At 46.1% G+C, this 27,938-nt stretch overlaps 3 protein-coding genes across 5 annotated transcripts; 2 read left to right on the plus strand and 1 right to left on the minus strand.

The window, feature by feature from the left end:
• The first annotated feature begins 592 nt into the window (after positions 1-592).
• ACOX2 (acyl-CoA oxidase 2) lies at positions 593-14,832 on the plus strand. Its single transcript, XM_072347257.1, has 15 exons — positions 593-724; positions 814-1,049; positions 1,135-1,297; positions 3,038-3,189; positions 3,627-3,734; positions 4,316-4,435; positions 4,595-4,710; positions 5,115-5,287; positions 6,517-6,679; positions 7,407-7,597; positions 8,451-8,612; positions 9,532-9,637; positions 12,102-12,319; positions 13,216-13,348; positions 14,276-14,832. The coding sequence occupies exons 2-15, from the start codon at positions 890-892 to the stop codon at positions 14,336-14,338; spliced, it is 2,028 nt and encodes a 675-aa protein (XP_072203358.1). The 5' UTR covers positions 593-724; positions 814-889; the 3' UTR covers positions 14,339-14,832.
• Positions 14,833-15,605: 773 nt separating this feature from the next.
• Positions 15,606-23,426, minus strand: KCTD6 (potassium channel tetramerization domain containing 6). 3 transcript variants are annotated; one of them, XM_072347381.1, is made up of 3 exons: positions 19,130-19,176; positions 18,449-18,556; positions 15,606-17,272 (listed from the first exon to the last, which is right to left on the minus strand). In XM_072347381.1, the coding sequence occupies exons 2-3, from the start codon at positions 18,473-18,475 to the stop codon at positions 16,586-16,588; spliced, it is 714 nt and encodes a 237-aa protein (XP_072203482.1). In that variant the 5' UTR covers positions 18,476-18,556; positions 19,130-19,176; the 3' UTR covers positions 15,606-16,585. The 3 variants fall into 3 exon arrangements, with proteins under 3 accessions (XP_072203482.1, XP_072203481.1, XP_072203480.1); XM_072347380.1 differs by lacking the exon at positions 19,130-19,176 and adding an exon at positions 18,705-18,800; XM_072347379.1 differs by lacking the exon at positions 19,130-19,176 and adding an exon at positions 23,287-23,426 and having other exon boundaries at positions 15,607-17,272.
• A 222-nt stretch (positions 23,427-23,648) lies between these two features.
• On the plus strand, positions 23,649-27,892 carry PDHB (pyruvate dehydrogenase E1 subunit beta). Its single transcript, XM_072347377.1, has 9 exons — positions 23,649-23,882; positions 23,991-24,098; positions 24,170-24,232; positions 24,307-24,342; positions 24,429-24,714; positions 25,272-25,382; positions 25,974-26,065; positions 26,523-26,664; positions 27,004-27,892. The coding sequence occupies exons 1-9, from the start codon at positions 23,787-23,789 to the stop codon at positions 27,147-27,149; spliced, it is 1,080 nt and encodes a 359-aa protein (XP_072203478.1). The 5' UTR covers positions 23,649-23,786; the 3' UTR covers positions 27,150-27,892.
• Positions 27,893-27,938: the final 46 nt, after the last annotated feature.

The raw sequence follows: 27,938 nt of genomic DNA on the forward strand, positions 1-27,938 counted from the left end.
CACTCTTCTGGAGAAGAATTTGTTCCTAATACCCAACCTGAGCCTCCCCAGGCACAACTTAAGGCTACCACCTCTCACCTTATCACTGTTACCTTGGCCTTATTGCTAGAAGCAATTGCAGAAGCAGCTCACGGTGGGATACTACAGCACATTGAGTGCTGTGCTAACCCGGATCAAAGCGCAGCAGGGCTCTCTCTGCCGCCCCACACCCGCACCGTGAGTGGGGCGGGTGCTGCTTCGCTGGGAGCCGGGCTCGGAGCAACGGGAGCGCCGGGAGAAGCGCGCGGCAGTGTGCGGAGCGACGGACAGACGGGCTAAAGGGCAGCGGCCTTGGGATCGGAACAAGCGGCGTAAGGAGGCGGCCTATGGGAGTTCCCTGGGCTTCAGCTCCTTGGAAGGGTCAAGGAAAGGTGGAGGGGCAGGCAGAAATCTGCGCAGCCTCCCACCTCGCACTGTGTATTACTCCCCTTACTATGGCCCCCGGTACAGCCCCCTCTAGCACGGGGGAGTGCAAGGTCGCAGCCGGCGGGGACGGGAAGGGGCGGGCGCTGGGAGTGCCTTACCCATGGGCATGTGCTTGTGTAATATCCCTTCTCGCAGGAAAAGTGCTGGAAGTGAAGCTACAAAAGTCCTAAGACCTGCACCTCGAGCTCTTAGCGCGCCCTCCGCTTTCCCTTTCCCCTCTGTCACAACACGGACGCGCAGTGTCCAAACGCTCCTGGAGGTCGCTTCTCTTTTTTTTTCCTTTTTCGTTTTTTTCAAAGCAGCGCAGAGGTTTGCGTTCAAAGTGCATCTCTGTTTTGCTGCCCGTAGCGCCGTGCGATAGCAGCAGGAGGCTCACTGCTCTCACCAGCCCGCTGCAGCCCCAGTAACCCACCGCGCCGCCGGGATGGCCCTTCTGGACACCACCAAGGACACGCAGGGCTCGGGCCTCGCCAGCGTGAACCCCGACCTGGCCAGCGAGAGGCTGACCGCCTCCTTCTGCGTGCCGAGGCTGACGGCCGTGCTGGACGGGGGTGCTGAGCGCACGCGGGTGCGGAGGGCAGTCGGTGAGTAGGGCGGCGGGCCGGCAGCGCTGTGTGCCTGCTGATCCCGGCCAAGCTGCGGGGGTAACGCTTCCCATTGCTTTCCCAGTGGACGTTATTGAGAGCGACCCGGTTTTTAGCACAGAAAATCAGTACTTCCAGAGCCAGAATGAGCGGTACGAAGCAGCGGTCAGAAAGGCCGTTCACCTCCGAAAAAAGATGCAGGAGATGGGATGGAGCGAAGACGGACCTGAATCTGTATACGTTTACAGGTGATTTTCTTTGTAACGTACAACTCGCCTGTTGTTGAAAGGTTTCCTTGCTAGGAAGGATCAGCTCGAGCAAAGGCTGGGAGAGGCCGGCTCTGATAGCTCGGGTCCAGGCTTTCACTCGGGCAGCACACTTGGGAAGGGGGAAGTTGCTGCTGCACACAGACACAGCTGAGAGCCCAGCAGCGCACACCGCCAGTGCGACACTGCGCCTCCCTCACCTGCACTGCTCAGCCGCTGGTAGGCGCACAGTCAGAATGGGAAGCGGTGCCGTTCTGCTTGTGTTACCGGCTTACACACACATCTGACGCTTTCTTTATCCCGAAAACCCACATTGTGTTAAAAAAGCAAACAAACACACCGCTTAATTTGTAAGTAAATGGAGGAAAGTGTTTCTCACAGTCCTCTCCTAAACAGTTGCTTAACACCCGGTAGGGGGTTGAGCTCCACAACTCCATTCCCTCCTTCCTTCCCCCGTGCTACACAGCAGCACGTTTGCTGTGCACGCTGTACACAAGCTGTAGGATCAAGGTGAGGTGCAAGTTTAAAAGCCTCATTCAGAAGAGCATCGCCCGCACCTCACAAACCATCACTGACGCTCAAAGTCATTTTCCAGTCTTTCATCACATGAAGGATTCTAATTTGTTACTCTAAGCTCTGTCTCCTGTGCTGAGCGGCACCGATAAAGGGGAAATTTTCCATCAAGAGCTCCTGGATTTGGTAATTACCACAGCCCTCCCTCAGCAAAAAGATAGCCCAGATTTTAAAACCCCACCTCTGCTTGCTGCCCTCAGACCCCCCATGCCGGGAGCTTCAGCCTCGTGGGATCGCACTCTGTTCAATTAAGGCTGCATGGAAGCACAGCTCTTTTCTTATGAGATACCAGGCAAGCAGGAACTTCTCATTAACCAAAGTCCTGGTGCCGGGCAGGCGGAATCGTGGACAGACATTTAAAAGCCAGCTTTGAAATGACAGTTAAAGTAACATTTCTGGATGGGCAGACAGGGGTTTGTTAAGCTTATCTCTGTTAATCAAAGCGATTTCATTTTAACTACTGCTTTGTTCCTATTTTCCCCTGCTTTTTCAACATGACTGATTCTCTCACAGGTCCATTATACAAAATGCTCACGGTCGTTTGTTAAGTGAGATCTTCTTCAATGCTTCTGAGAGCACTGCATTAAAGCCAAGCGAATGAGAACAGCAGTGCCTCTTGTTTTTAGGTGTGAGAATGCATGTACACAGCTTCTGGAATAGAGCTGTGTGCATCCTAAAAAGCACTATCAGCCAGCACCACAGCACAGGGCTGACCAGCCAATAAAGCAGGTGTTACCAGGATGGATTTGAGTCTTTTGCCACAAAACACATCAAATCAGACACAAAGAATTCACAAAGCTGTCAAAGACTTGGGGCTGACGGAGCTGGGCGGTGTGTTTTAGGAGGTCGGTGTGTTTTAGGAGGTCGATATCTCCTCCTCAGAACAGATAATTCCTCCAAGAGCAAGAGAAATAACGAGCCAGTGACATTTAAGCAAAGCGTGTTATGAAAGAAGGAACAAAACCAGCATGAAAAATCACTTTTCCTGCAATGCTGTATCGATACCGCACGTTGTGTTGAATATGACAACACAGAAATCAAAATGCAGCAGGTGGTAGTGCCTAGTTAAGTGCCACCACGTCACTGCCTCATTAATCACATCCCTGGAACTTCATCAGTGTAAAAATACCACTTGTGCTTTCTCCCCAGGGCGCTTTCGGGAGATGTAGCATTTCTCCTCCACCGGGTCTTCATGAGAAGCATTTCGGTCCTGGGCTCAGACAAACAGGTGGCCAAATGGATTCCTCTTGCCACTGAACACCAGCTCATAGGAAGCTACGCCCAGACTGAACTGGGACATGGTAAGGCTACAGAGAAATCACAGTTACTGTAGGCTGAAAGGCTCTCACCCACATTCTCAAGGGATGCGAGTTCAAGCTGTCTGTGCCACTGAGGCGGGTCTCCTGGGGGAAGCAGGACATTTTCTCAGCAAGCCAGAGATGCTTGCCTTTGATTTGCCAGTGCAGAAAAAATAGCAAGAGTGAGGGTAGGTGCTTGTGGTAGGAGGGATCAGTCACCAGCAGCCAGGCAGTGTGCCCCAGTACGGTCTGCATCAGAGATCACTGCAGACGGTGGGTCCTGCAGCCACTGGGGGATTCCAGTGTTCCGTGGTTCTCAGCAGGAGGGTGAACGCTGAAAGCTCAGTAACATCAATAACACACCAGCTTCTAGGGATGCTCCCCTCTGTCTGATCACCCTCATGATACACCAGGATATTTTTTACTTTTATTTTTTAAAGGAACTTATCTTCAGGGTTTGGAAACAACAGCCGTCTTTGATACCAGCACACAGGAGTTTATACTGAATACACCAACAATCTCTGCAATGAAGTGGTGGCCCGGAGACAGTAAGCACCCCCCATGATATTTCAGTTTTCCTCATTTGCTTCCTTCAGTTCCTCAGTCTGCTTTGCTTAAGCTCCATGTTTGAGGGTCCAGGTGCCAGCAGAGGACTTCAATAAGAAATGCAAACACCTTGAGGCAATGAGATCTAAGCGTTTTGTACAACTTTAAAGGCCAAAAGGAAGCCAGCATTATCTGTTAAAGCCCTTGGAAACATCTGCCTCCGCAGGAATCAAATCTTTGTAAATAGAATGCAAAGGACCAAAACCTGCAGGCAGATAATTCCCTGAAAACAGGCAAGTCTCAGCATGAAGAATTCGAGAGTGAAATTCATGGCTTCCCTCGGGAAGGTGTTTCACATGAAAAACTTCAGTTCATCACTCAGTCGCTGATAGCTGGATCAGATGCTCCCCTGCTGCGTCCTTAGAGCCAAAAGCAGCACAGAATGCAGATTTAGGCACTCTCCAATTCCCAGCACCTTTTGATCACACCCACCCTGACCCACGCATTACCAATACCCAATATACAATCAGCATTAACTGCTGTGCCTAGTCTTAAGGGAATGCGGCTGTTTCTCTTCTCACAGTGGGAAGGTCAGCAACACACACCGTGGTCTTTGCCCAGCTCTACATCCATGGGAAGTGCTACGGTGTGCATCCCTTCATTGTGCAGATCCGCAGCCTTCAGGACCATTCACTGTACCCAGGTAAACATTTCCAGATACTGTTGCATCCCTCTGGCAGCATCCCCCACATTAGGGAAGCAGAGCTGAACGTGCCTTTCCTTTGAGATCCCCAATCCAATGCAAAATGGGGAGAAAAGAGGTTAAGCGGAAGTAAATAGGCTGTGTTTTCTCGTGCTGCAGGTGTAATTGCAGGAGACATTGGTCCTAAAATGAATTTTGAGCACATTGACAATGGCTACCTGATGCTGAAGAACGTGCGCATCCCCCGAGAGAACATGCTGAACAAGTTCTGTGAGGTATGTAAGGTGTTCACAGCACAGACTGCCAGGTCAGAATCTCATCACACAGCCAGAGAGACAACAGAGACCTGCCTAAATCAAGGACAAAAGTCTCCCTTTGAGGTGTATGCAAGTCTCTGAAGTTTTGTCAAGGGTAAAAGTTACCCAAATCCTAAATGAAAATGTGCAGCTGGAATACCACATTCAAAGGTTATGAGATGGTAAAAGATACCTGAGACAAAAGCAGGAAGAGTTTGTCTCTTTAACCAAATTGGTTTCATCCATCACATGTGGGAATACTTAGTTCTGCACACAGTGCAATATTTCAATGTTAATCTTATAGATTATAGAGATCACACGTGGTTTTGTAGGGAGAAGCTGCGCTATCAAAGACGACATCTAAAATCCTCTCTCTATTCTAGGTTCAGCCAGATGGCACCTATATAAGGCGTGGGTCACAGAAGATTAACTATTTCACCATGACTTCAGTACGCATTTCCCTCATTGCAGATGAAGTTATTCTACCTCTAATGAAAGCATGCACCATTGCCATCAGATACTCTGTGGTTCGCCGGCAGTCCAAGCTGAAGCCTGGGTAATGCCACACAAGTCTGTAGCAGTGGGAAGGGACCTGGCACCGTGTTCATCACTCCGCATTTCCACTTTTCAGCTTACCTTTCAGCACATCTTAGGCTTATTTCCTGTCCCACTGAACAGCTCAGCAATTCACACAGGCCACTGGCTTTCCTTAACCGGCCTGCCAAGAACTCAGCAGAGCCCAGTCAGAACAGACAAGTTATTCTAATTCTGTCTTACTAATGGATGCAACATTAGAACAGCTTCCAGTATCCACAGTTGATTTTTCAACAGAAAATTTTCTTAGTCTGGTAAGAATCCCTGTAATTTTTAGATACTTTCATTTGATTATTTTTACAATTCCTTCTTAAATCTGCTTCCAAAAGCAAGAAGATCCTCGTGACAACACAGCTTGTTTTCAGTGCAAACCAAACACAAGAACACAGCATGCTGAGTTATAACAACTCGCGTCATCAGTTGAAGCCCCGAGTATACTGAACACAGCAGATGAGGTCAAGAACATTACAAAAAAGCTTAGAAAGCTTAACATAATCTAGACTGAAGTGTTTTCAAAGAAACTGAGGAGCTGACCCAACAGAGAACCGTACATTTTTAACCAAACTCTACATTCAAAAAGTAATTCTATCTGCAAGAAGCTTTTCTGTTTTCTACTTGGCTCAAAAAGTTGAAGCTGCTGACAAAACAAAATAAAACAAGTGTAGGTGCAGCTGTTAAGAGAGGCTTAATTATAACCTTGTCATTTCCATTTCACATTGAACAGGAAGCAGTGTCAGAGCACAGCCGCCTTTGCCTGCCTTGCTGGAGCATCAGCTGGGGCTGCTGCTCTCCTTGCTGACCAGAGGAGCCAGTTTGAAAACCAAAAGCTTTTCAGAGTGCAGTGCCACCACCTCAGCTACACCACCTACCAGCGTGCTGCCCTGAAAGACTTTCCTCCTCTTCCTCTCACACAGTCCCAGTTTGCCCTCTGTACTGACCGATGGTGTGGAACCTTTTCTGATCTGACAGCCTGGTTCATCAATGCAACAGAAAAATGTCTGTTTTCCTGGTCAGGCCTGTCCGCCAGCTTTGTGAGCTGGAGCACAGGGACAGGGAGAGCAGGGAGACAAACCAGACCGGCTCCATTTTCACTCACTGCTTCTTAAGAATGAAAAATGCAATTCAGGTGAACTACCAGTAGTTGTGCCCATGTCTACACTTTCCATAACTTCATCATTTATCTTCCAACAGGGAAGAAGAAGCAAAAATCCTTGACTACCAGACCCAGCAAGAGAAGTTGCTGCCTCAGTTGGCAGCAGCCTATGCCTTCCATTTTATCAACAAGTACCTGCATGAGCTGTTCAACAGGGCTTACAGAGAGATCCAGGGGAGGAACTTCGACTTGCTGCCAGAGGTGAGCTGCCACGGGCTCAGCTCCCACAGCTGTTTTGCACATAATGCTCCTATTCCCATCCCTAATTCTCAATGTAATTTAGCGAACTGGACAGGCATTGCTCGCACCACTAGGTAACGGGAGAAAGCCGAAGTGCTAAAAGATCAAACACCTTAGAATCAGAATGGCTTGGTTTGAAAGGGGCCTTAAAGATCATCTAGCACCAGCCCTTATGCTGTGAGCCTTGTCCCAAGCCCACAGCCACTCAGCAACAGCATCTGTCGTACCACCCCAAGTTTTTGGCTTTGGGAGCTATCGCAGAGATGTCCTTGAAAAGCATGTTTGCCTGATAAAGCCCTCGCAGCCAGTAGCTGATGTGGCAAAGCTGTATTTCACAACTTCATCTACAAACATGTGCAAATATTCACTTCTGAGCCAAAACCAAAACTTTCTAGATAGAGCATTAAGATTTGGCAACTGGAAGCCTAAAATAAAAACATGCTCTGAACAAAGACAGCCAAAGTCACTGCTGCTTGAGGGAAGCCCAAAAGCATGTAAACCAAACACACCATGCCCAGCACAGGGGGGTATGCCATCCCAGCAGAAACCAAAGGCCAACATGGGGACTGGGTGCTGGACTGGTAGACAAAGGAAGATCTCATTTCTAGGATCGTACCCAGAGGATTGCTTTCAAATGGTTTCATCTTTCATACTCTGTTTCTCTTCCTTTTTTTTTTTTAATAAACAGCTTCATGCATCTTCTTCAGGCTTTAAAGCCATGATTTCTCAGTACGGCACATCAGGAGTGGAGATCTGCCTCAGGGCATGTGGGGGACACGGTTACTCTTTGCTGAGTGGACTGCCTTCCTTGTACACCAAAATAGTCGCCTCTTGTATTTACGAAGGGGAAAACACCATCTTGCTCCTGCAAACTGCCAGGTAACAATTCAAATTCATTCAGCTGAAAGCCTGCCCCTTAATTTATTCAACTTCTACTTCTTCTGCTCCCAAACCAGTAAAACCAGCTACTCCTTTCTCATAGCACCTTCTAAAAATACAACTCGAGCCATAACCCATTCAGGTTTTCTGTCTGGTATGCACGGGGTGTGTGGGAATTGGACTCTCTTCTATTTAGGGTTTTGGGGACATAGGCAGGTGCTGTTCTGCATAACCTAATTTTCCTCTTTGTCTAGCAGTGCAGCAAAAGTGTTGCAATACAAGTCCTGTGGTTTCTTTTTTCTAAGCAACAGACGTTATGTGATATTGGTAAAGTGACTTTGATTCAGAGAAGGCATAGTTGTTGGGTATGATTCTAGATGAGTCATGCCCCAAGAACGCCAAATGGGTGATAATCCATAGCAGATTAAATACAAGGGAAAGAAATCACATCTGCTTCAACTTTTAATAACGTGTGCTTTTACTAGAAGGAGAACACCAGTACACTTCCCACAGACCAAGGTGCTACAGCATCTCTCTGTGCATGCATGTGTGCATACACTGCTGCGCTCATTATCACCTCTTAAGAAATTCCACCCTAAAGGTTCATCGCTACAGATTTCCGTAGCATTAAATGCAGTAGACAAGCTGTCCAAGACCCATCACAGATCAGGTTACTACAAATACCATGCAAAACAAAAGGTCACCAATTAGTCTATTTTGGGCCTCTGATGGGACAAGCTGTACCTTACTATTTCCTACCCAACCCAGGGAGGCCCCACCTCACCTCTGGCTTGGCTATTTGCTATGTGGAGATCATGAGTGTGGCCGGGTCTGATTTTTACACTCTTCCCAGGTTCCTGATTAAGTGCTTCACAGCAGCTAGTGCTGGCCAGCCCGTGCCACCATCTGTCACTTATCTGGCTGCAATGAAACCCAGGAAGTGTCCTGCCAAGGACAAGTTGGATTTCCTCAGCCCAGACATTTATACAGAGGCCTATCAACATGCAGCAAGCAGGTCAGTACATAGGAAAGAGGGGGGGGGGGGGGGAGGTTTCTGTTTGGCAGCAGAAATGTGTTAAGAGCTCAGCTTCTTCCTCGCTTTAAAGAGAGGTAAAATAGGTAAAATAACAAATTCCACAAAAATTGGCACCATCTACTCCTGCAAAAGCGAGACTTAACCCTTCCCATAGGATTAACAGCCATGGCAGATGTTTAATAGGAACTTTCATACTCAGAACATCAAAACCCACGGCAGTTCGTAAGCCATGTGCTACCTGAAAACTGTACTCCACAGGGAGCTGATTCTATACAAAGCTGATTACATTGTTTAAGTAAATCCCAGACCACAATAGTGAGTTGCCAACCTTTAAGCAATTGGACTTTGTGCAATTCTACACAACAAGTTAAAACTTTACATGCCCGAGAAAGCAATGTTTGTGTTCAGTTAATAACACGGCAATCACGGAGACTTTCATTCTGTCTGTAGCCTTTCAGCTACTCGTTCAACTATTCAATGCAATTAAGAACAGTAGTGTGCATGGTCTCCTAAGTATTATGGGTCATAGAGGTCATCTCTGAAGACCAGGTAAGCAGATGCACAGTTCTGCAGTCACTGCACCAATAAAAAGCAGAGTCATTATTCTGAAAGCTTTGGTGAAAGCTCTGTTTAGAAAGTCACTTAAACAGTACAACAGGAGTCTAATATTACTATTGGTTCCTTTTGTTTTGCAAGCTCTCCTTAAACAAAACCTAAGAAAAACTCCAGAGGCCTCTGATAACCTATAAGGGGAGATGAAGGCTGAAATCGCTCAGTACCTCAATACCGAAACACCATTTTGCCACGTGATCACACACCTGAGTATGAAACGAGTGCACGTGGGCTGCTATATTTATATTCAAATGTGTTTTGGATTTTTTTTTCCCTAATCTTCCAGGCTGATAAGCAGCACAGCAGCTAAACTGCAGGACTTGATTCAGTCAGGAGTCGAAAGGCACGAAGCGTGGAACCAGTGCACAGTGCAGCTGGTACAAGCTGCAAAGGTTAGTAACGTTTCTGTGCTCATCTGACATTTGTTGTTAGGATACGTTATGCAATGGAAACAGCACAATTAGCCTAAAAAAGTCTCAGTGATTTTTAATGCTTTGCATTCACACATAAGGGACACCACAAAGATCAGGGCTTCACTGTGGTCTGCACAGTAGAATATCATACTAGGAAACAACTCCTGATCAGAAGACTTGGCCATCAGTCTAGGCCAGGTAGAGAAAGACTAGAGGGTAGAAACAAAAAGCTGCCACGAGCAGCAGGATCAGACCTTCCATAGCCAGCAATTAGAGCATACCATCTCCAGCTCATGCTCATCTTTTTTACAGGAACCTTGCATTTCTGGCTTTCAGATGAAAGCCTCCCCAGTGCCATCCTTCTAAAAGCTGGAAGAGCCATTGTAAGGGTGAAACATGCTTGTTACTTCTTTTTTTTTTTTTTCTTTTACATCTACTGCTCTCACAAGGAAAGATAAAAGTGGGGAAAATAATTAAGAGTGGTGATAAGTGCAGTCTTAATTACTACTGGAAGAAATCAAAGTAGCAAAGTCAAATAAGAGACTTAAAAGCAGTCCCTAGTCCACACAGATTAGATAGGCAGTCTGCTCTTCTTCAGCTGAAATAGGATCAGAACAGAATTAGTTTACCAAAACAAGGAATTAATATAGAACTAAGCAGAAAAGAAAGCAAGAGGGTAGAAGGGCTGTAAATATAAAGGAAAGCCAAAATCCCTGATACCTCAGTAATTCCAGGAAGCAAAATTCTTTTTTAATGTGGTTATGTGCAATTTGACTGCAATTATGGTGGAAGTCTCCCTTCCTTCCTAAACTGAGGAGGGTAAGATTTTGAAACAGATCCATGGCTTATTTCAGTCTCATTTAGCGTTTAATGAAAAATACCTTGTTGTAACCTACGGATCAGCCAGAGCCAACCCAAACTGGAATGAAATTAGGAAGAAGTTCCCCAAGGGAAAGAGGAACCCTACACATACCTAAATGCAGCAATAGCATCTAGATGATTCCATAGTAGGAAGGTGCCTGAGGGAACAGCCACCTACTACTCAGTCAATAAGATGAAGTCTCTGATGAGCCAAATTCTCTCAGCAAAAAAGGGAAATTGTTTCAGAACTATTAGAAGCATTGATTCTGTCATGCTTCTAAGCACAGCTACTTAATCTTTTCAAACAAGAACTCACTGAGAATGTGAGTGGGTACTCTTAGTTCTCAGTAACAGCGTTATTTGTGATCATCTGTCTGCTGTGTGTCACTCCTGATTTTCAATTACACAGACTCAGCGGAAGCAGCGAGTATTCAAGGCTGTAAGCTTAACAAAAACAAAACAACAACAACAAAAGAGCAGAAGAGAGGAGGAGAAGCAAGGCTTTTTAGAAGGAAACTATTTCCAAAGCACTTAATATACAGAAAGGGGATCTGGGCCCCCGCTGCTTCTTGGATACTTCAGGGAAAGCAAAAAAATCCATAGCTTTAAAACCATGACAGCCTGCTGCCTTCTTGGAATGCTTCTGTGTTTACTTTCTACTCCACGGTTTTTCTGGAGACTCACCCACACTGCTGCCCTGGCAGCTGCATGAACAAATGCCTGCCAACTCTCACCTGCCAGGTGGCTCAGACACCAGTGATGGCTTTGCTGCAGTCTCCATAGATTTTAATTGCTCGAGTAGACACCCAGCTTCTCAGGCAGGTTCTGCAGTCTGTGCTGACCTCCACGCTGCTTGACCATGCTGCAATGCAGGCGTGCCTTGCATACACCCACAGTTGGGAGGAGAAGTGTAGAGCGGAGGAATGAAGCCATGCAGATACCAACACCACTACCCACCTGGAGGAATGTCAGCGTAACAAGGGTCACCCCCACACACAGGTGGAGTCATCTTGTTTCACTCACTCTGGAGCTAGGCTGTGCTGAGCTGGTGTTTCTGTAACTGAGCAGACACTGCCAGTCTCTGACCCAGAAATCATCAGTTTACTTAAAACAGCAAAAACAAGAGGTAAGTTTGATTGTTCTTCCACTGACGATGGATGTTTTCAGAGCTGAAATCCAAATGTACCATAAGCCCAACAAAGAGATTTTTCTTCTGCTGTATATAACCAGAATTCACTTGGTAGATTGACACAAGCACATTCCAATACGTTTCCATCATAAAAAATCTTTGGGGTATTCATCCAAACTATGTGATGTACTGCCATGATCTCCAAAGCACGTTTCTCATGTTTACACATACTGCTTACATTTACATTGACTGCTTACATCCCCAGTCCTTTCCTCTACTGTCTTAGTAAGACATGAAAGCAAAATGCTTCATCAACCAGCAGACAAGGGATACAGACTGGAAAACTGCCAGCGAAATGAAAAGGTTTTATATTCTTTGTGAGAACGTTTGCGTCACTTGGCCTACTAAAAGTGTTTAGAGGTGCATTCACTGTTGGTTGCATTTGTTTTCCAGGCTCACTGCCACTACATCACTGTGAAAAACTTTGTAGAGACGGTGGAAAAACTTGAGAGCACGGCTGGCATCCAGAACATTATGAAACATCTTTGTGATCTGTTTGCATTACACGGTATCTTCTCGAATGCAGGAATTTTTCTGCATGATGGATATATAACTGGAGCTCAAATGGACATGGTTACAGCATCGTACCTGGACCTCCTAAGGATCATTCGGTGAGCCATTCTAGCACAGTAAGATCACAGCTATTCAGTTTCTCTGTGCATTAAATATAAAACGATACTGCTGTACCTATGGCAACATGTTCAGAATCAATTCACCTCATTCGGTTTTTATTTTCATTGCCTGGCAGCATTAGAAATTGACTAAAACATCTACACAAAGCTCATTTTCAGAGCAAAATACATCTAAGATTCCCGCTCCCATGCAATCACGAGACTGAAGTTCGGTAACATGAAATCCTGAGGTACAAATCAAGAAATCCTGAATATACCACGTGCAGCAAAGCAAAAGCAGGAAAATACCTAGCCAGAACATCGCTTACAGGAAACATCTATAACAGCCTATTATACACCACTAAGTCTGCTTTAGCTGCACTAATATAGCCTACTCTGTTGCCATGGTTGACTTGCAACACGTACCTAAGTAATTCTGACTACAGCCAGATCAGATGCATCTGCTCAACACCATTCGTTCCTAACTACGTGGCTTCTGAGATACGCAGAGATTTTAACTTACCACAGCACTCACAAACACTTTTTCACTACTCATTGCTGTTAAGAGCAGATTAACTTCTGGTGCAGAGAAGTGAACTGCTACTGTTTGTGAAATCCTACTTAGGTCACCTGGAAAGAAGCAGGAACACACCATAACCAAGAGTTGAACAGGACCAAGCCAAGCAGAAAGTATTTTTGGAACTAATCACAGAATTACAGTGGTAACAAGCTTAAGATTTTTACTCAGAGCTTTAATAGAACATGTCCCTGAGGAATCAAAGCAGAGCTTCCTGTGCAGTGTAGGCAAAGGGAAAAACTGGCACAAGCATTTTAGACCAAGGAACTTGTGTAGCTGACTTTCATGTTGATCTTTTTTCTTTTCATTGACTCCATAGGAAGGATGCTGTTCCACTAGTGGATGCTTTTGACTTCACAGACAAGAACCTGAATTCTGCACTTGGCAGTTACGACGGACAGGTTTACCAGCGGCTTTACGAGTGGGCTCAGAAGGCACCCACCAACAAGCAGGTATGGATGCTGGATTACAGCCAGGCAAATTCTTTATGAGCCAGAGCAGAAATTATATGCTTTTCTTCTCATAAAAGCCATGCAGATAAAAGTAATTGGAGTAAGACCTTTCATCCATCATTATCTCACTCTGAACAATGAACCCTGATTCGCCAGTTATTCTACCTATAGCCACTGCTTAGGCATGCAGCAGCTCGTGGGCTAGATGGCAATGAACCACCACTTGAGCAAGGGAGCTGGACTAGCCCCAGTGACCAGCGTGGTTTTGATTTAGATGTATGACAATGAAGTAACACTGCACAAAGCAAGCTAAAACGAAAGCATGTTGACATGGTTAACGCTACAAAACAATTCTAAATGGCTGCAAAAGCCACTAACTGCAGGGTATTTTCCAGTCACCAGTACTTTTTCCAAATGCAGTACTTGATTTTATTTTTCATAATAGGCTCATCCAGAAAGAGTATAAATGTTAAATAAGACGATTTCATCCTTCATCCTTAGGATTTTACTTTCACTTCTTAATGCACCCACACTGTGGAGAAAAGTAAAATCCCTCACGATGCAAATGGCTGTTGCTCTGTTTGAAAACTCATTTTGCCTTAAGTGAGATTTTTACTGTGGTAATCAGCAATTCCTTTGAAATTCTACAGCTGAACACCAAGCTTGCCCTTAGCAAACATTCCAGTTGAAGCACATTTTTTGAAGTTAAACAGTCCGCTGCCCCATTTGGGATGCGAAGTGCTGTGCTCTGGTTATGAAGGACAGTGCACATTACAGGAGAAGAGGCCTTGCACATAGCTGAAGTTATTGTTATTTTTTTTTAACATGATCTAGTTTCTTCATTCCAGAGATCAGTCTGAAGGAAAACAAATGTAAAACCTGCTCCTCCTTAACTACCATTAATTCCCTTCCACATTCTCTTTCCAGATAAACCCAGCCTATGAAAAGTATTTGAAGCCACTTCTTCACAACAAGCTATCAAAATTATGAAGACTGTGATCTAATTGAAGGTCGCACCCAGCTCTTTGCAGCAATGCATTTATGAAGCATCAGTATTATTAATCAGAGATTAATCATCAGTTGCTTACTTGCAATTGGGACAAGTATGAAACAGGATCCTTAGCCAGCTATTTGCATTTAATCAGAAAGAAGCCAAACAACTCTTGAGTGGTACCCACTGTTCTGAAGCAGTCTAGTCAGAAATAGTCCTGTTTTTGCTGTTTTCTTGCTTGTTGGTCCTTGCTTTTGAGGAACAGCTTATTCTCGTACATCAAGAAACACGTTAGAAAATGCATTTGTTTGGAGAACTGAAAGAGCTCTGAACTTGCTCAGCAGTCAAGTATTTCTGGCTCACGAAGAATCACACACAGCTGATGTCAGCTCCTGTCTGCAGAGATTACTTTCCCATTAACAGAGCCATTCATACTGATTTTTGATAAATCTTTGATTGCAATAAAGTATATTATTTGGAATATTGCTTCCCTAGCTATTATACTTGATAATTAAAAGAAGGGGAGGCTGATCCAGGCCCTTCATTAATTTGCTAGTTAATGAAGTGTTGCAAGGAACACCTTGTGACTGATTGTCATGCAGGGACAACACAGATACTTTCTTACCAGCATTTCTGCTGCACTTCATCAGCTCGGCTTTTCTTTTCTGCTTTCAGAAGAACGAAGCTTTTATGACATCTTAATACAGAAGTCAGAACCCCTGAAATGCATGAAAAGGGGAGATAAAATAGGGCAGAGGGAAACACCTTCAGACAGCCCTTCCAACTGAGAGATGAGATGCAAGGCTTCAGGCTTCAGAGGGCTGCAACAACCTGAGGAACCTAGATCCCCCTTTTACATCTCCAAAGAGCTACAGTCCACACTGTAGGACGCAAAGCAGCTGTGGTGAGAAACCATTGTGACAAGAACTTCAAGGGAGAATGTGATCCATTCGGTCAAAGCAAACATTGAATCTCTGCTCTCAACAGCATTCAGTTAGAACATAACCAGAAATTGTGTAACAGTGACACAGTGGCTAAGAGAAGCAGAAATGGCTACATGAAATTAGGTGAGAACACAGAACCTCAGTTCCTTGACTTGAACATATCAGAAACAGCATTCCACAGTTAAAGATACAGACTCATATTTGTATTACATATATAAAAATCCATATGTGATATAAGCAGCTATCAGATAAATCACTGAAATGGGATAACACTGCTTAGCAGCTACAAGTATTTTTAGATGCCGTGTTCCCTCTATCTCTACAGAGAGTACAAATCCTTGCCATCCTTCTGTTGGTCAAAATGCATAGTTTTCCAAACACTTTTTTTTCCTGTGATGAGGACAGCTTGATCAACTAGTTAAGACAAAAGGGAACCAAGTGTGTCAGTCGTGAAAGAGAATGGAGCCCTAGCAGAGCATCTGTGCTATTCTGCAGCACTGAAAAACAGGCTTTGGGGTTTTTATTAAGCATGAGAGTTCTGGGAGACAAAAGATACAAGATAGTATTCTATATTTCACATTTTTATTAGCTTCTTGCTGGCAGGCATTACACTTGGGAATAATATTGCACCAGGCATTAAAAATATGAATTCTACCACGGGGACGTTTTGCATTCAGAATCCAATATAAATATTTCTAATCATATTTCCATGGCTACAGATAGTATTTGGTTGCTTGATTTATATGCATAGAAAGAAACAGTTGTCATAACTGTACGAAACTGTACTTATCAAGTACTTTTAAAGTGTGGGATTTTTTTTTTTTCCTAGAATATTACAATACTGTTTATTGGTTTAGAAGCTAAATTAGTCTACGTGATAGCAGCTTTTCACCATCTGCCTCTTAAATTCCGTTTGTTTCTTGCTCCCAGTGGCATAGCGTTAGATGGATTAGAAACCATTTAAACTGAGGTAATTTTAGCACTTTAAGTTGCGTCAGAATTGTGTTAATGACACAAAATACCCTACTGTACTGATTCTTCGGACTCCCTCTTTCAAACAAAAAGGTGTCTTGACTGAACAGGCACATGCATTATCCCAGATAGGACGAAAGGACAGAACTGATAGAGAATGAAACTTCTCCAGTCCTTAATGAGAAACAATAAATACTCGTATATATATTAAAAAAAAAAAAAAAAAAAAAAAAAAGCCCACATTGTTACTTTAAGCCAAAATCCAGACTCTCTTGGCTTTACTGTTCAATTAAGTCACTAATAACTGAAATGGCTCCTGTGGAGTCGGAATCAGTCATCTGTTTTCCGTGCCAACCTACAAAAAGTCCAGTTGTGCTCCACTGTGTTTTCATTGGCACGCTCACTCATATGATGAACTCTGGTATTCCTGATCGTGAAGCCTTGCTTTGTGATGTACTCCATAAGATGCACTCTGAGCGACACTTCCTGGTGGTAATCGCATGGCCCAAAAGTGAAGGAAACCTGGCAGTCCCTGGTGTCCATCATATGCTTATTCCACTTCGTGAAGTGGTTTGAAATGCCTTCCAGTAAGGAATGGACTTTCGTTGTGATGGTGAGCTGCGTGATGATCACAGCCACCGGGTTGGAGTACTTGGACAGCTTACGGGTGCTGGAGAGCTCCACCACCTCCTCAAAGGTATCCACAGGATACAGAGGCTTGGGGTCATTGAGACACTGAATCAGCGGTTCAATCTGATAGAAGTCCGCTTCCTTCCGAAGTAGGTCAAACTCCTTGAAGTCCAGTGGCAAAGTTAGCTCTGAGGTCCTTAAGAAGTTAAGAACATAACGAAAAAGTGGTCCATCTCTGTCAATGAAGTAATTGCCCTGAGAGTCCCTGGCAGTGGGGAAGTCTCCCCTGAACATGGCCCCAAGCATTGAGTCAGGATATCTCGTGAGAGTTGTGAGGGATGTCGTATACATGTGTCCACCCACATTTAGCGTGACTGGATCAGTCATCTAGAAAGAGAGAAATTGCAGAGTTTATCAAGCCACGACAAGAAGGTTCACCAACACGCATGGCAAATACTGTTTGAGAACTGGTGGCTCTGGAAGGAACCTCACTTCTCCCATTTGAAATCTTTCAGAGACTGAACAAATCCTGAACAAATCCAAGCCACCTAGCAACAAGGCACAGCTAGACAGGATAACAACATTCAGAAAGCACATTTTGAGAATGCTTTAGAAATCTTAATACAGCTACTGTCACAGAAGACACTTCTGCACTTGAGGAACAAGTTTTTTCATATTTTACAGATGAGGAAACGAAATCAGAGACATTTCCTGAAGAACAAGTTTATATGAATGAGGTCCATCAGTGTTCCTCACTTTCAAAATCTGTTGCTCATTCAAGAATAACAGCAAATCAGCTGAACAAGTCTTAAGACTTTTTCACCCTCAAAAGAGGAAGACAGTACAAGTTTAGGCACAAGACAAAGCGCTCGCAATCAAAATAATCCATGCATTGGTTAAGAGGAATTGTTATAACAAGAGAACTAAAGCCTTCCAGCTTTTAATTCTTAGAAGCATTTATTAGAAAATCAGCATGCTGCATAGAAGAGGGGGCAGAGCACCAAGCCAGTCTGCATCAGCTTCCAGATAGTACATGAGGAAGCAAGAAGAAAGCAACATAAATCCCATCTGGCCACCAATCCTAACAATCAGGACTGAGGCCAGACAGTAGGGGAAGAAAAAGCGACATATGCACGGCAGCAGAATGTTTAGAGAATGAGAAGAAGAAAAATAAGATGCATTTGTCTGATTTGAGACAGGGCTTAAAGGAAAAAAATTATTTCCTTATAAATAACGCAAGAAAGTCCTAAAAATGATCGGCAAGAAGCACAAACTATTTTCAGTCTGTGTGTGTTAGGAAAATGGTGACAATGAGCTTAAAGCATCAGTTAAGTTCTTGCTGATTTTAGTTAGAATATATGAACATGAGCACATCCCACAAATGGCACATACGACGAAACACACCAGAGAACGTAAGCAAGCTGTTACTACATGCACAATTTTTGTTCTCACGTGGCTGAGGACTCGATCGACACAGGACAGATCAGCAAGGAATCTTACCTCAAGATCTTGGAAGCCCAGCCGTGCTGCTCAACACACACACTTTCACATGGGATCACTTACCATATAGCCCCAGTCTCCATTATCCATCTGTTCAGTTGCTGAACCGCGGTACTCCAAGTCGAACAGAAGGTTATTGAAAGGATATGCAGTTCACCTCCTATTAGCTCCCTGCGGGAGAAAGCACACAAAACAAAGAACAAAACATGGCAGGCTGTTCAGTACCTACAAGAACCACCAAAGGTGGTTTTCTGATCATAGGCAGGCTCTCTGCCAGGACAGCATGCAGCTATAAAGCTACATTAGCAGAAGAACCTACAAACAAGCTCTTCCCTGCATCTCCTCCCCTGCACTACCCACAGCACTGCCCCCTGAGCACATAGGTAAGCACTCTGCTGACTGTTCTGGCCACCCCAGACCTGTTAAATAACAGCCATGTGCCTCTGAGGGTAATTTCTGTTTACAGCCTACTTCTCACCAGGAAAACTGCGAGTCCTATGAAGGACGGGCGTCCTTTTCTCAATTAAAAAAAGTTTATTTGTTCACCACTGAGGTAACACGCACGACCCATTAACATCAGCCAAAATTCTCATGCTCCAGTTCCAAACTGTGCAGAATAAATCAAGCACAAAAGTCAATGAACAGCAGGAAAAAGAATTCTCACTGCAGAATTAACGATTCAGTAGTGGAGAATTGCAATTGATAACAAGAACATTAATCTACAAAGGAAGAGTACGAACGGACCTCACATAGACGCACTGTTGAAAGAGACCTCTTCAGGGACGAGCAAGAGGACAGCAAACATGCTTTCAACCACGCTCCAACAAAAGCAATCTGAGCGGATCACGCTGTAACTTCCCAGAAGACGCGGAACCGCCAGCTTGCATAACAAGGGCAGGGGACCCACACAAGTGTAGCAAGGGAAACCCACAGCCCTGCTTATGCAACCCGAGGGAAAAAAGGCACGAGTGACCCCCGACACGGTGGAGGCCTTCCAAAGGTGCCCTGCTGCCCGTGGACACAGAAGGCAGCACACCTGTTATTCCCTACCCAGAATCTGCATCTCTGCTACAACTGCTGGAAATTTAGGTCAGCCTGTTTTAAGTAGGGTGCAGCTTCACAGTTTTGTTTATTTTTACATCTTAAAGACAACACAGCTACTGAGGCTTCTGCTCCCAGCCTCAGTGCTGGCAAACTTCAACACACCATCACTCAGCTGAAAGGAGCCAGAAGATTTAGCCAAGACAGAGTCCTGCTTTCTCAAACACCAGTTCACAGCTAATTCCCAGCCAAAAAAGCAACTCTTCCTTCTCATTCCTAGCGAACAAGGCTGGTGTCATTCACCACAGAGCAATGCAGCAGATCTATCTCCAGGCTCTGCTATCCTGCCCAAAGCCAAAGCCAGGGCTCAGCAGCTCCCAGAAGCCAAGCCCTTGGGGGCCAGCTGCATGAGCACAACCTCAGCGGTACCTGAGATGGATTAAGAGAAGAAAACACAAAATCCCCGTATGAAAATTGTGAGGTCAGACAACAGAAGCCTACGGAATTAAGACACAGAACGAGTCATACCAGGATCTTACTTTCACAGATGAGAGATGCAGCATGCCTGAAGAAAGTATATTAAGTCACACACCCCCTAGCAGCAGATAAACCTGGAATGCTACCTCTTTTGCCAACATCTGTAATTATTTTGGTAACTGCTGACAAATCAAGAAGTGAAGTCAGTCAGGCTTTCTCTATTTTGAACTGTCAGTCAATTGTTACCAACAGTTGAGATCCCTTCGATTCCAGTTGTTTTGTGGTTTTTTCCCTTATGGAACAGGTACTTGCAGCCGTCCCCCTGCTCAAGTAGAGCACCAGGATAGCATGCAGACACATTAAAACCACTGGAGAGACTGCCTGTGGTTCTGACACGCAAGAAAAACATTCACTTGAAGAGGAAGTAATGCAGCCAGCCAGAAATGTCACTGGCAATCACGATACAAGACATCAGTGGTCTTTTTATAAACTTAACTGGATCTTTACACTCAGAAGATTCCAAAGACAGGTAGATGCCCATCAGTTACTTGAGCACGTGGAATGACACTGTTATTCTGGCCAGTATCTAAGCCCCCAATACAGATTAATCTAGACTTCCCCCCCCCCCCCCCCTTCATGCCTGTTCAGGGGAAGAAACAGACTACACTGCACGCCCATTTGATGGCATGAACTCATCTTTGATCACAGCACAATATGTAGCAGCACAGTGAATAATTTACGAGAGCAATTAGCAGAAACGAACCCAGCCCTCAACATAGAAGTGGCAGCAAGAAATCTCACTGACCTTTGTGTAAGAGTCCAGACTCCCACACAGACCTACCCAGCAAAGCTTGCAGTGCAGCAAGAGATACAGAGCAAAGATGCTACAAAGAGGCCGTCCCACAACACCTGGATGTGATCACAGCTACCTGCTGCTTCCTTCACCAGCCTGGCAGCACCAAATTTCCAGACGACTTCAAAAGCCAAAATGGCCCAGTTCAGGTACAACCAGAGATGAGCACCAGCAAACCACATCACAACAAGGGTGGGGAAATGGGCCCTTCACAATCTGCCTTGTAACAGTGCTCCAAATCCTTCCTGAATGAAAGTCGGTGATGCAGAAGCACACAGAACTTCACTCCATCTGTGCTCCAGGACAGACAGCCTCAGACAGCACCAGCCTGCATCACACTACATGCACACCCAGGTACAGAACCTCACCAGCACAGCTACTTGTGTCCAGGCAGTAAGGAACAGGTGACATGGAGATGCATCCCAAGACAAATTCCCTTTAAAGGCCATAAGAAATGCTCACCTAAAACAATCCTCAACCAGACCAACTTCTGGCACCATTCAAGCCAAACAGGATATGCCACCATAGCACAGGTATGCCCAGAACTAGGAAGGGACAGTAAGAGACAAGAACCCTCGAAGAAAAACACTGAAGCCATCATTCTGTAATAAACACACCAAACTGGATACCTGCATTTATAAAGCACTCACTCTTACTTAATATTTTATGACTCAGAAGCTTACAAGGCTATTTACTAGCAACGTTACTGCAACAGGTAGTCCCATTAACTTCAGCAAGGCTTCTCCTCCCAGGCTGCTACTAACATGCAACCATTTTGCAAGCTGAAATTCAAAGAAAGCAAATGAGAGCCGGCTGAATGTCTGCATCCGTGAACGGACACACATCCAGGACAGAGCCAGGGGATGTCAGCAGCACTGCCAAGTGTTTGCACTGCTGGGACTGCATACAGCACACTTGGCCAAGGGCACAGACTGCACACACTGCACCTGGACAAAACCACAGCACTTGTACCATCCTGTGCAGTCAGATGAAGGAGGAGCAGAAACGCACCTAGCAGTCACAAGGCAGAAGGCACACATCATCTGATCTGCTCTGAATGCTTTTCAGCTACCTTGCTCGAAGTGAAGGACACAAACTGTTTATGGTCTACACAAGCTGTTTAGTCTCAATATGTACTGAAGACTTCAAGGTCAATATAAAGTTGACAGGACTTCTAATAAGCCAGTCTGGTATTTATACAGATAATACCTGTGGTTCAAGCTGCTCTCCCACTTAGCAAGCTCACTGTCTCTGACATTTGGATCTCCAAAGATGAGAAAATGAAACTCCCGCTCTCAGAAGCTACACTGTGAATGGACAGCTTCTCTAATCCCGAGCCAGTCTTAAAATCTAAAGGCAAGTTTTTATTGCAAATCATTACCAGCGACTCACCTGAATCGACAGTCTTTCAGCTGGTGTAATTAATGACTGCCTTCCACAGAACTGCATTGCAAGGCAATAGTCTGCAGAGCAAACCCAAGGCCATCCAGTGCTGAGCTACCCCAAGCAACACACTATGTTATGGAAACAACCAGTTACCAAAACTTCTGGTAATACCACAGCTTGGCATTGCTAAAGGACGAATCCCTCACCTACACACGTCAAGTTTACAATGATTAACACAGTTTATTAGAACATAACTTCTCTTTACTTTCTCTGTTTCTTTCGGTTAATATTTCAGCCTTCACCTCAGGCAAGAGAGCAAAATACCAACAGTGGCCACTCAGCATTCTCACTCCTTTATGCCTAATTGCTTCACTATGAATTCCAAGCTCTGAAAGCTTCTTTCCCACACCTGAGGAGCTCCACAACATCCCAGTTTGGGTCTGGGTTCTGAAGCTCCCATCCACCTGCCAGAGGCTTGAAAATCTCACATCACCATTTGACCCTCCTCATGCAGGAGTCCAAAGAGTGCAACTGCACCTGCCCTGCTGGCACCACACAGACACTGCACAGTGTCAGTAGTTGGTTTTACCCACATATCTCGTTATGTGGCACTAGCAGGCACCGTCTGCATGGGGAAACACCTCCAAGCAGTGCTGGATGAAGGTGGGTGTCAGGAGCGCATCCTGCACAGCCAGCAGGGCTGACACGGGGACCAAGCAGCAGGATAGCGACAAGAATCGTCCCTTCATGCCCAGGCCCGCAGGAGGAGCCGGGAACGGCCGCTTTCCATCCCAGAGGAACGCACGGAAGGAAATGTCACCGTGAGATCGCAATGATTCAGCAGGGATGCTGGACACGACTGCACCGCTCCACCCGCTGCCCTCAAGCGCCCATCGCCTGGATGCCGCTCCTCGCCCCAGCCCGGCCCCGCGCAGCCCCTGTCCGAGCTGAGGGCCGGCCCCGCACCTGCCGCCCTCCCACATCATCCCAAACGGGGCCCGGCAACCCCCACCCCAGGTACCCGCAGTCCCACAGGGGCCCGGCCCCGTTTTCCCCCCCGCCCAGGGCAGCTCCGGCCGCTCACAGCCCCGCGTTTCCCCCCCGCCCCCCACAGAAGCCCGGCCCGGCCCCTCCCCACACTCACAGGCGCAGCTCCCGACGCTGAGGCAGAGCCCGGCGAGGATGGGGAGTGAACCGGGAGCGGAGCAGCCGCCGCGGGAGGGGAGGAGCGGGGGCGGGGCCTGGTGCGATCCCCTCCCCGTCTCTCCGCCCGCTCCGCTCGGGTGAGGGAGGGAAGCCGCCTCCTTTCACCTCAGGGCCGCCAGCGGGGAGACCTCGCTCCGCCCCGCGCCTCCGTGCCGGGCCGCCGTATCAGTGCAGAAGAGAAGCGGGGGCGATGGGGGCGATGCGGCCGCGGGCGGCCCCGGCGGCAGGAGGCGATGCCGCGGCGGGCGCGCACGAACTCGGGCCATGCGCCTGACCGTGAGCGCGGGCGGCACGGCCGTCGCCGCTACCACAGCGGGGGACCGGAAGTGACGCATTCAAAGCGCGCTGTCCGCCGGCGGCACTTCTCGCGAGAGTTCGGGAAGGGGCCGAGGAAGCGCGGGGCCGGGCCGTTGCCCGGTGCTAGAGGACACGGCCAAGATGGCGGCGGCGGGAGCGCTGCGGCTGCTGGTTCCGCGAGGCCGCCTTCTCCCGCCACGCAGAGGCCTCCGCCTCTCTGCGCCCGCCGCCATCCAGGTAGAGGCCGTAACGGGGGGATGTGGGGCGAGGGGTTCATCCCTGCGGGCGGGATGGTGCGGGTGAGCCGAGGGACGCCCGCCCTGCCCGGCTGCCGCTGTCCCGCAGGTGACGGTGCGGGACGCGCTGAACCAGGCGCTGGACGAGGAGCTGGAGCGAGATGAGCGCGTCTTCCTGCTGGGCGAGGAGGTGGCGCAGTACGACGGTGCCTACAAGGTGAGGGGCGGCCGCTGCCGGCTCCGGGGTGGGGGGGGCTTTGCGGGGTCTGACGCCGCTCCGCTTCGCAGATTTCCAGGGGGCTGTGGAAGAAGTACGGGGACAAGAGGATCATCGACACCCCCATCTCCGAGGTACGGCACTGGGCTCACCCCGCGGGGCTGCCCGTGGGCCGCTCTGGTGCTCATGCTGTTTGCTCCTCTTCCAGATGGGCTTCACGGGAATCGCCGTTGGTGCCGCAATGGTCAGTACGCCCTCCTTCCTTCTGACCCGAGCTACAAAACAAGCTGCTTTGGTGTTCAAACATAACGTCTGGTCTAACTTTGATAGGCGGGGTTGAGGCCGGTATGTGAATTCATGACGTTCAACTTCTCCATGCAAGCGATCGACCAGGTTATCAACTCTGCCGCCAAGACGTGCTACATGTCTGCAGGAACCATCCCTGTCCCCATCGTCTTCCGCGGCCCCAACGGGGCTTCAGCCGGCGTTGCCGCACAGCACTCGCAGTGCTTTGCTGCCTGGTACGGGCACTGCCCGGGGCTGAAAGTTGTCAGTCCTTGGAGCTCAGAAGATGCGAAGGGGCTGCTGAAGGCATCGATCCGGGACGATAATCCAGGTGAGCGCAGTCAGATGACAGCAGCGTTTAGCTCTCATTCCTGAATGTTTCTTTTCTTCCCCCACCTCGTGTAAAAAGATAAAAAGATCATTCAACACTTAAGCATTTTGTGCTGTTCTAACCTGCTTCTTGGTACCCAACTAGGAGCTTTAAAATATGCGTTTATGAACTCACTGTAAAAGCATTATAAAGGATGAAGATGAGTCAGAAGTACTTGCAGATTCAGTACAATGTAACTCATTTTTTAGAGATGATGAAGCTTGGATGATAAATTCAGAATCTCAGTAACCAAAAGCAGGGCGACCTTCATCTTTCTTTCTCACAAGCACACGTGCAAAATGTTCTCTAGAAACATTTCTCAGCCACGGCCTTTGCAGTTTTCCCTTGATCTACCTTTAGAGATGAATTGGAGACAGTATTTAAAATAACTGTAGTAAAGTTGGCTGGCTTTTAATTGTTTGTATTGGTCTTGCAAATATTCCGCTGTGGTACCGTTAATCGTAAGTACAGCCTGTTCCTGCAGAGGTATGAATTAATCCAAGTATGTTTTGTTCTAGTTGTGATGCTGGAAAATGAATTGCTGTACGGTGTTCCCTTTGAGATGTCAGAACAGGCGCAGTCAAAGGACTTTGTTATTCCAATTGGAAAGGCCAAAATAGAAAGGGAAGGTAAGCTGAGAACACAGTGTATGTATCTGTATGCATCCTTACTAACCGAGCTGCCTGGGGACTCTTAGCTGTTAAAAATACTGCTATCATGGGACACAGGAACACATTTAAAGTGTTAAATACTCAAGTACGATTTATCCTGTATTGTACTTGATTGTTTGTTCTCAGTATCTCATTGAAAACTGTACCTCCCTAGATTTCTTTCTCAACCTAAGGATGGTGTCGGTGATGTGCAGGGAAGTTCTCACCTTACTATGTCATTTTTGTCAGAAATGCAGAAGAAATCATTGTCATTTTTCAGCCTGCTTATAATTTACCACTGAATAACATGAATGTGTAAAAAAGATGATCCAAAAAGTACTGAAAATATTATTTAGATCCCTGAATTAAAAGATTATCCTCACATAGTCCTGCTGCCACTCTTCACAGGTGTAGAATACTTAACATTTCAAGTAGATGTAAGGAACTTAAATTTGCAAGAGAATACTGATGCTACCTACAAAAGAGGGCAAGAAAAATGCTTTTTGTGTGTGTGTGGTAGGGTTTTTTTTTCTGCATTTGTTACTTTTTCAACACTTGTTTCTGTTCCAGGAACTCATGTTACATTAGTGGCACACTCTAGGCCTGTTGGGCACTGTTTGGAAGCAGCTTCTATCCTGGCCAAAGAAGGTGTTGAGTGTGAGGTGTGTGGGGTTTCTGTTGCTTTTCTTTCTCTGTACAAGGAAAAAGGCAGAGGGTCACCTCGTTCAGGCTCTGTAGAACATCACTTTTTAAACTACAATCTTTTGTAAGTGCCTTAACTGCCAGTGTACATGCATTTCTTGTTTCTGCGTTTGACCTTTCCATCACAAAATCAAGTCAGAACTACTAAAGACTTTCAGATTGATCTGCCTGTACAATGAGCAGAACAATGACAGTACGTAGCAGCGTGATTATATATAGTGAGACTCATCAAGCATTTTCCATGCTTGATGAGCCACCAAAAGCCATTCGTCAGCATCTGTCAGGATAAGAAGTAATTTCATTAACTTTAAGTCTTCTTGTCAGTCACAGTAGATTGAAGTGCTAAAGGACACTGTGCCCAAACAGTAAGTGTCAGGATTAGATCACAACAGAATTCACTCAGTGCCTTTTTTTAAGGTTATAAATCTGCGTACCATTAGACCAATGGATATTGAAACAGTGGAAGCCAGCGTTGGAAAGACAAACCATCTTGTTACTGTAGAAGGAGGCTGGCCACAGTTTGGAGTAGGAGCTGAAATCTGCGCCAGGATCATGGAAGGTACTGACTTCTGCTATCTGCACCTTGATCTAAATCCTCATGACTTGATAAAGGCAGATGATAACAGATTGGAAGTCCTGTCTGAGGAGCTTAACAGGTATCATGTTTTAGACATGTTCAAATGGTTGATCCAGATGGTCTTGTGGTATAATTCTTATCCCAGAAACTGAAGCAAGATGTTAACTTCTTGTTTATCACCATGTGCTGTAGTTTAGACAAGCAGGAACAGCTGTCTCTGGTACTGCAGGAACAAAGTCATTGTAAGCATATTAAGATTCAGAAACCGAGTTGAGAGCAAACCAGATTGTGCAACAACCTGACCACCATTTTCTGTTTCAGGATCTGCCTTCAACTACTTGGATGCTCCAGCTGTGCGTGTTACAGGTGCAGACGTTCCTATGCCTTATGCCAAAATTCTAGAAGATAACTGCATACCTCAAGTGAAGGATATAATATTTGCAGTGAAGAAAACTTTGAATCTCTAAGTTGTAAATAATGTTTTAAAGTCCTGCTTTAAAAAGTATTAATGGTGTAGGGCAACTTGTATGCATCAATTTGTTGTATAGCTACATTAACTTTTGTACAGTAAAGTACAGCGATCTCCCAGAATATTTATATGGCTGCAATGGGGTCTGGTGGGGTTTCCCTCTAAGCCACTTCATTTAAGTAACCACGTGGTAATGCTCATCTGTAAGTTAGCTTGTACTTCAGCAGTGCAGGGGGGTGAGGATCTCTCCGTATGCTCTAATTCAGAGGGAAGAAGAGGTTTTCCATTTCTGCTCATCCTGTAATGATCAGCCTAGCTGTGCTAAACTGACCGTGATGGTGGTTGAGTGCAGAATGGTGGTGAGTAATGAGGGCCACCCTGAGTCTAGTCCTTGGATGCTGCACAGCTCTCCAGGAGCCCATGTTTACAGGGCTTACTAAAGGCAAAGGATAAAACCAGAGCTGAGTGAAGCCTTGCTTTTTAATTCAACAGCTTAACGAATACCTGTATGAAATGGCTTTGGAAGCCTATAGTGTGGGTTAAGAGGTGGCTCATGTACTTTCTTCAAAGAGTGCTCTGGTCATACAGGAAAACTGCACAAAAGTTTGATTAAAGATCGATCCTCTTCAGTGTGTGATGGGAAGTAACACCTATTTATTCTTTATTAACTGTTGTGTGTTTTCTATGCCAGCTGTCATGTACAGTGAGGAAAAAAAAACTTGCTCAGTTGTTTTGTTTTTATGTATGGTCTTGTGCCTTGTTTGTTTGCTTGTTTTTTAAGCTTGCC

Source organism: Excalfactoria chinensis, chromosome 12 (genome assembly GCF_039878825.1).
Source record: "Excalfactoria chinensis isolate bCotChi1 chromosome 12, bCotChi1.hap2, whole genome shotgun sequence".
Classification (NCBI taxonomy): domain Eukaryota; kingdom Metazoa; phylum Chordata; class Aves; order Galliformes; family Phasianidae; genus Excalfactoria; species Excalfactoria chinensis.

Bases quoted from the DNA above. Each gene is read 5' to 3' on its own strand.
- KCTD6 (XM_072347381.1), bottom strand. From the start codon at position 18,475: ATGGATAATGGAGACTGGGGCTATATG. The intron at 17,273-18,448 runs GTAAGTGATCCC...CTCTCTTTCTAG, and splicing joins ATGGAGACTGGGGCTATATG to ATGACTGATCCAGTCACGCT.
- PDHB (XM_072347377.1), top strand. From the start codon at position 23,787: ATGGCGGCGGCGGGAGCGCTGCGGCTGCTGGTTCCGCGAGGCCGCCTT. The intron at 24,099-24,169 runs GTGAGGGGCGGC...TCCGCTTCGCAG, and splicing joins AGTACGACGGTGCCTACAAG to ATTTCCAGGGGGCTGTGGAA. The intron at 24,343-24,428 runs GTCAGTACGCCC...TAACTTTGATAG, and splicing joins TCGCCGTTGGTGCCGCAATG to GCGGGGTTGAGGCCGGTATG.
- ACOX2 (XM_072347257.1), top strand. From the start codon at position 890: ATGGCCCTTCTGGACACCACCAAGGACACGCAGGGCTCGGGCCTCGCC. The intron at 3,735-4,315 runs GTAAGCACCCCC...CTCTTCTCACAG, and splicing joins GAAGTGGTGGCCCGGAGACA to TGGGAAGGTCAGCAACACAC. The intron at 4,436-4,594 runs GTAAACATTTCC...CTCGTGCTGCAG, and splicing joins GGACCATTCACTGTACCCAG to GTGTAATTGCAGGAGACATT.